General features: G+C 38.2%; 1 protein-coding gene across 1 annotated transcript; it reads left to right on the top strand.

Moving 5' to 3' along the window:
• On the top strand, nucleotides 1-2,636 carry LOC145907340 (ficolin-1-like). Its single transcript, XM_082994761.1, has 7 exons — nucleotides 1-274; nucleotides 329-337; nucleotides 585-724; nucleotides 1,031-1,127; nucleotides 1,415-1,511; nucleotides 1,574-1,641; nucleotides 2,401-2,636. Exons 1-7 carry the CDS (start codon nucleotides 1-3, stop codon nucleotides 2,634-2,636), a joined length of 921 nt encoding a protein of 306 aa, XP_082850887.1.
• The last annotated feature ends 5,701 nt before the right edge of the window (nucleotides 2,637-8,337 follow it).

Below are 8,337 nucleotides of genomic sequence, written 5' to 3'. Positions count from 1 at the left end.
ATGGCAAATATCAGCTGCATTCTGCTGCTTTTTCTAACTTGTCCAATTCTAAGCTTGTGCCAAAGAGCGAATCAGGTCATCCTGACTTGTGGAGGAAGCAACGAAGATCCGATACCAGGACCAGCGGGTCCTCCTGGAAAACGGGGTCCAAAGGGAGCTGTTGGGCCTCGTGGTGTCCAGGGTCCGAAAGGTGAACCAGGTGCCAATAACACCTGGGAAGATGAATTCAGGAGATTGGAAGCAAAGATGGAAGCAATGGAAACTGAACTTAAACGTATTTACTTTTGCTAAAGTTAAAACATTTACTTTTGTTTTGGAACTGCGTTAGTGGCACTTGGTTTAAACCTTAAGCACAAATGATTTAAGGTTATTTTTAATATATTCTATTCTTTTAACAGGCGTAAACGTTTCTGTCGTGAAATTAGCATCAAAACAGGATGAATTGGAGAACAATCTTACAGTAATGTCAGGTTTGGTGAAAGTTTTTTTTTTATTATTGCAATGTTGTCGATATCAGTAAAGATGTATCTGCGTTAAAGGGACATAATTCATATTCGAAAAAATTCCTACGTTTCATTTTGTAGGAGATACGAATCGTGTTGTTTACGCCAGTTGCAAGGATGCGTTGCAAAACGGAATGACGCTAAGCGGGGTTTACAATTTATTCTCTCCTCGGCCTTACCAAGGATATTGCGACATGCAAACTGATGGCGGTGGTTGGCTAGTGAGTTCATATTTTAAGAAAAAAAAATATATTTTTATTCGATTAATTGTACAGGTTTGACAAAGAATGATTAATTTTATTTTAAAAAAAACAAGGTAATGTTATGCAACCGAAACTGTAATATAACGGGATGCCTTAAATTATTTACTGCAGGAAATACAAACGATTTCTGTAAAAGTATCTGTTTCAATTTTAATTATAACATGCATAGAACACTGAAACATAACGGATGCATGTAATTGCTTGATGGAAATATTAAGTCCAGGCAAGACAATGTCAATTTTGTTTTTCTTTTTAAATTTTCAGGTTGTACAGAAAAGATATGATGGTTCAACTAATTTTTATCGGGGCTGGAGAGAATATGAAAAGGGATTTGGTTCCTTGACTGGAGAGTTTTGGTTAGGTAATTCGACATTAGCATTACCCGCATTCAAATCAATTGTTTATTTTGTTTATTTAGATTTTACCAACTCCCAATTAGTTTTCGTTCTTTTGTGCCTCCAGCGGTAGTTTCAAACACAAACAATGGTAGATAGGCTTGTGTGTAAATGTGTTAGTATTTTCTCGTCGTCACGATTGTCATATATTGGGCTGCGCATTAGTGCAAGCAAAGCTTTTTCATCTCTAAACACCACCAACATTTGTAAAAAGCATAAACAAATAACACTTAACGTTTGTTAATTGATTAAGGCTTGGAGCTGATGCACGAACTTACAAGTTGGAAACGTCAAGTGCTCCGCGTTGACCTGCAAAATTTCGATGACACAAAGTATTATGCAAAGTACAGGTAACTACATGCGTGCGTTTGAGTGCCAAGTTTTTGAGTTCCTATTTGTACCATCTTCACAGCAACTTCAGCATCGGTTCATCTGGGGAGAATTACCGTCTGACTGTTGGTGGGTACACTGGTGACGCAGGTAAGTGAGCAAACATGTTTAACTAATTAGCTTGATACAAAGGTAGTTTAATAAAGTCTTTAACTCAGGGGCGCACAACCTTTAGATTAATACCGGCCGCATCACACAGACTTTATTTTACCAACAGTCGCCAGTGAGTCCAAAACTGACAATTACGCATTTAATTATGCCTTCAAAGTGTAATGAAATTTTGTAAAAAATACTTGATTTTATTCTGTTTTATAACAAAGACTGACCAATTCCATAAGCCAAACATCCAAGCAAAACCTGTAAACCAAGTTTTTCACAATGCACGGCCGACAATACAAATGTAATATAAAGCATGTTTACGGCCGCAGGTGAGTTAACGACGTGCTGAATTTCACTCGTTTTGCCCATTTTTTTATGCAAGACTTTTTTCCATAAAAGTCTGCGTACTTTTGAAGTAAATATACGAGCCAATCACTTGTGTGGCGGTTGATAAACATTTTTTATCATTTGTGAAATTCGCTAGCCGCCAAAATCGAAAGTTTAAAATAAATCGAAAAAATGTCTCCAAGAACTAAAATTTTTACGAAGTCTGAATTCGCAATACTAAAAAATCGGAATTAAAAAATAATGTGTTTCGCAATTATAGCGTTATTGGCACATTCGTCTATGTTACTCACAAAATGCGTTAAATCCATATATTAAGCATACATTGCTTTCAATTATATCCAAGTTGATTGGCTGGTTAACATCTGAACCGCAAAATAAACTTTTAAAAATTTGCACCAATAGTTGATTGGCTGAATTATCACGATCAGAGGCCATTCTCCACACATAATCGAGATCACGATTCGAGAAGTGGTGGAAACTGTGCTGTTAGTTTTCATGGAGCTTGGTGGTATGGGAGTTGTTATTACTCCAACCTGAACGGAAAGTATTACAAGGAGGAAACAATAGCAGACGATTCGAACCGTTGGAATCCGGTATCACGTAAACGTTCGGAAATGAAAATAAGACCTGTGATGTAATAAAACTGAAGATAAAACAAAACAAATAAATGAAACTATTTGCGTTATCAACGAGAAATCATCGAAATTACTGGAAACATTTTTTATTCTTTATTGTTTGAAGAAATGAACAATTTATTAACCGCATATACGTGTTACCACCACGATTGCATCGAATTCACAAGTGTGTTTACTTGATGCTGTTAATATTTTGTAAATACTTTGCTTCACAAATCATCACACATAAAATAATATACATGGAACTTTAAAACATGGAACCTTTTGCTTGTTGCGTCATTACTCAGAAAAGCGGAAGAGATCTTCAGGTCACGGTTTAGCGTTAAAGTTCATATGACATGGAAAATAACTTAAACATAAAATGGTCAGAACTTTCTACAATTTTTGGTGAAAAAAGTAGCTTGATACGATCTCAAGTTTCTAAGATACAGCCGATCACACTTACGTTTAAACCGTTGCGAACGTAATCGTGCGAAAGCGAGATCATTGTTGCGTGACGTCTTACAAGGCGATTCATTCGTGCGGGAGCTTATGCGCGCAAAAGGAAAACATTGTAAAACTGCTGGTTTGGTAATTTTCCATAAACAGGAGCACAAAAAGTGAATGATGAGCTAGGGAGACGAACCGTTATTGGTTTATTTATCGCGTCAATTAGTATATTTTGAAGCCTTGTCGATTTGTCCACTCCCGGCAAATGATAAGTACCGGTAATTAATTTTTTAAGGCCGGCAAAGACCGCTGAGAAAAACCCACAAAACTAAAATTTATGGAACACAGATATCTTTTCGTAGAACTACTTTTTGTCTGGCAGTATCTTTGCCTACGGGTTCGCGGAACATCTTATATGATTCGATTAATTTATCCGAATAAATTCGTGGTGCTCAATAATCAGTTTCGGTCACAACTTAGTTAAACGATGAGGGACTTCACTGGTGATTGTTCAGGTTTATTATCACAACTAAATTCGCCGCAATCAACCACAAAACACTTATCGCAATACAGTTTGTAACTAGAAATGTTACAAACATCAGATTACGTCACCACAAAGGTGAGGTTAAAGTTATGACATCAAACCCCAAATGACGTCATGTAATGTCACTGAGCGAAGCAACGCACCATCCACGTCTATTGAAGTGAAGAGTAATAACGTTGCTGCTATACCATGTTTTTGTGACGTTTGCCGGCTTGAGATTTATGCCCGAAAGCCTAACAATAAACTGCTATTCGAATTAATGTGTTTGGCATAGTGAATTTTACAGAGAGACAGTTGGAATGGATATTCGGGCAATTGTTAGCCAACAGGCCTTTCGCCTCCACGGGATTTGTTGCGCCTATAGGGGCCACAGTGGCTGATCAAGCTTGGGTGCCAAGTCTTGGTTGCGATGCGGGCAAAGATTCGATTAAAAGAAATAACAAAAACCTAAAATTTAAATAATTTAAATTCTTTATTTTGCACTGTTGAGTTAGGCAGTTGTGCACTGTTCTTAGGACCTTGATGCCATTGCATAGAGAAGAGTATGAACTTACACAAAAATGCAAATAAGTGGGCAGTTGAACGATTCATATCAAAATATTGACTAACCAGAGAGGCAAATGCCCCCAGGGTGTGGCTAAACCATTTTACTAGTGACTAATTTTGATCAAAATTTGTTGATCCGGGATGAATCTTTCATAAAATCACGAATGATCGGCCACTTAAACGATTCATTTTTTACAAATACAGCCTGAATTTTGTGCTCCAATTTCACCATAATTTTTAGTAGCACCCACCACCAAGTAACTACCTGATTGAAATAGCTAAAACTGCCCGAACACACAAATTCGCCATGACAACAACACACGCATGTGCATCCATTCAACCGAAAAATTGAGGCCCTTTCCTTTGTGACAAAGGTCAACACGGTGGGCATTTCCCGCCACCGAAACTTATTTTCATAAAAATATGCGTCCTTCAGTCTGTGACGACACATTGCACATACTTCCAAGCACGCAACGAGAAAGAGCAGGACATGCAGCTAAACTGATAGAGTGAGATGCAAAAACATGTCAAAATTCTTTTTTTACTTTCTTCCCTTCTACATATTTGGAATATAGGATGCCAACTATCCAATTTATTTGCGGAATTTTGCGGCTTTTGCAAATCCCGATTAGGTTTTCTTTTTGGTATATTTTCGGTTGGCTGCGATAACCTGAATTCTATTGTGCTGTTGCGTGTTCTTTACCATACCTTTTACTCCGGCAAACAAACTTGTTTGAGTCGAAATACAAGTTTGGCGTAAGATGGGAATCAAACTGTTAGGTGAGTTTTTAATACAGCACTAAAGCAGAAAAGAGCAGTGTATCATCAATTGTCGGGGTATGGGTCGCCCAGTCTGGTGTCAGAAATGATGTCGGAGCTATGAATAAAAGTTTACCTCCAACTACATTCAGTCATTTTGGCTGCTCTGACAATAGTTAAGGAAACAAGCTTGTATGCCTTGGGATATTACTCCGTCTGCAAAGCTAAATTGGGTGTGATCCATTTTGGAGCGAATCTAGCACAGAAACGTTCGACTGAAACCGTTTAATTGCTGGATTATTTTACCACCAACACCTTTTATAATTATCAAAATAATTACAAAAAAAATTATTTTGAATTGTATGTGTAGGCCATCGAAAGAGCAATGAATGGCCGCTACATTTGATTTCTGTGTTTTTCGAGGTAATTTTCGAAAAGCTTGGTGTCAACTTTGACGACATCAACCAGGTCGTACTGCATAGGATCTTTTCTTAATTTGTGGATGGCTGCACGCTGATCCTATGAAGTCGCATCGGTGTAAACGACTTTGGCAAAGGCTTTGATGAGTTTGATCATCTGTTGTTTTGACAGCAGTCCGTCGTGGTCTCTATCTGCGCGCTGATTGAATCATTACTGTATGATTAAATTGTGCTGGAACAAAGCAGGTTAATGTATATCTTTGAGAAAGTATTTCATAAAATATGAGCGTTAAGTTCATCGCAGTAACTCGAACGACTTTAGAATATATCGTATGTGACTGTTGGCTGTTTTGCCGGTATTCCGTAGCGTACAAAAAGTTAAAATAGACTCACTGCAAAAATTTATCCGTAAGATATTACCGAACACCTTGCATACTCGGTCCTGTCAAGGTAGCCGTTGTTGTCAGAATCGCACAGACCGAACTTCTGTCGTTGTTCATGTTCTTTGCACAAAAAAGTCAATAAATGGGTTACAGAAGTTGCAAAACTCGGCCCAGTTTAGTTTATAAGAGACCAACGCGTTATTAAATGCTGGTTGTTGTCTTAAAAATTGTCTTAAACCTGCTCTGACTGCGTATCCTACCTCCAGGTAGATGCAGTGCTGCGATTGCAGCCTCTGATCTGAACGCTCAAATTTCCCGTTGCCGTTGCGGTCAAGAAAATTGAACGTCGCTCGTACGAATGGAACAATTTGTCTCGCGGTATTTTGCACTGTACGAAAACACAGAATTTGGAGAAAGGAAAGATAAAAAAAACTTACAGCACTGTTTTGGAGTAACGATTTGATTCTAGAAATGGCCTAAAACGTAACAATACTTAGGAAAAGATTAGACTATTGTTACATGCGTTTGTTTTTCAAACACTGTTTGTGTCTCATGTAATGACTTGCCACAAAACAGAATTCCTATCATATTTTAATAACTCTGCGGAAGGGAATTACACATTTACAAGAAAAATAGGCTCTTTTCACCAAAACCGTGAGCCTCGAGCCGCTATTAATAAATCAAGCTCAAAACGAATGGGAATTTTTGTAGTGTTTGTGTTTCCGTCGCGTCTCCCATTCTGCTCAACATTGAATACAGTTGCGTGTTGTGTTCTATGTGCTGGGTGACGGATCTGGCACCGCAAGATATTTAACAGATTTCTATGTCTGCTGTCAGTTGTACGAACATAATGACTTCCTATTTCAGTCAGACATCGCTCCAGCGTTGCTGTCGCCACTTAGTGGTTGACGCAATGTCATTCAAGCATCATAAACACGCATCGCATCGTAGGTCCTGTAACATTGCGCATTGTTCATATGCTTGTGGACAAGCCTGATGAATCTATTTGTGAACCCCTGACTAAGGCATTTGTCAAAGCATTTATAAGTGAATTGATATAAGTGAACGAAAACTAACACGAGATGAACATTTTTATTTCCCTCTTGATGTTGAGTTTCGTTAAATTGTTCGTGTCGAAATGACTGTAGGCTAAACCATCAACTGAAAACGTTCGATAACAAGAACGCATTTATATGACAGTTAATCGCTATCAGTATTCCGCACGGTGGTAGTAATCACACAGGCAGTTACAGATTGATTGTGGCACATTATACTAATCACAAGGCGAGACCAGAACAGTTGCAAACGGTCGTTTCTTTCATAATAAATATAATGATCGTGATAAAACCTTCCCAAATATTGTTTGATTCTGCGAACTCAAAGATTCTGCAGCTTTTAACCTGGACACCTCGAGCTACCATCCATAATTCATGCTCTATCACTGCAGCGCTAGAAACAAACTTATCTGCTTACCGTAGTGCACACATATAATGGGAACAAATCAACCCAAAATTAGGAAAAAATATGTGGCTGGATGTTACATGTTAAAGAGTACAGGAAAGCATTAATATTGTATGTCACAAAGTCATGCACAAATATTAACGACAAAATAGTCATAAGCGAATGCTTTCAGTGTAAAATATACACTAAAATCGAGATGCAGAAAGCATTACTGAAAATTGAACACGTTTGCCCCAATACCATTTTGTTTGGTATATGGCTCGAGCGCCTTTGACCAATCCAGTATTTATCATTTCCTCCAGCCCTTGCGATCGAGACATATAACCTTTTCGCAAAGCATTTACACGCATGAATTACTTCTGTAGGTGCAAATAACTGAGTCCATAACATCAAAACAATTACAAAAAATGTGCAAAATATTAATTAAAATCTTCGCAATTTGTGTCAGACTCATTTTATTACATTTAAATTCATTGAGAAATAAAGGAAATTAGCTGAAATTTTCTGGCAGCAAAGAGTGAAATGGTCGTTTAACCCACAAGGGTCATCCAAATGAGTGGAGTGTGGAAACAAATGATCAACAGAACTGGTTGGATGATTATGAGGTCATTTTACCCTATACGTTAACTCGACGGTTGGACGAACACGTTGCTGTTGGAGGTTAAAGTGGAGGCAATGGTAAATTCAACATATTTGAGACGGCTTGAGGAATGAACGATTATTTTCAGGCAAAAATGCCACGCCCGGAAAGGTCTTCAGCACAACCTTCAGGAGGCTACAGCCAGCCCCAATCTCTATAGCAAATAGTAGAGCTTTGTCCCGCGTCATTAAGAGGTTAACCTTATGCGCTCCTTGCATCCTTCTACGTACCTACAAGATAAACAACACGTATAAAATCATCGACAGTGAATTCGAAGACATAAATACTTGCTGCAAAGGGATGGGTACTTACACAAGTTCATTGCCAACTGCGTATGCTCGGTGATAAATACCGTATCAACCACCGATTCCGACAGGAATTAACCCGATTCGCTGCACAGACAGGAAGACTGTATAGATCGTAGAACATGATCCACACAAATTTGCGCAGCATTTTCCATTAAAAAAAAGACGACCTTTCTCCTCTAGTCCGTCGTTTACAAACTCCCATATTCATGTGGTCA

The sequence above is a fragment of the Ascidia mentula genome, chromosome 6 (genome assembly GCF_947561715.1).
Source record: "Ascidia mentula chromosome 6, kaAscMent1.1, whole genome shotgun sequence".
Classification (NCBI taxonomy): Eukaryota; Metazoa; Chordata; class Ascidiacea; order Phlebobranchia; family Ascidiidae; genus Ascidia; species Ascidia mentula.
The sequence above is the reverse complement of the archived record's forward strand: the minus strand, read 5'-3'. Positions and strand labels throughout refer to the sequence as shown.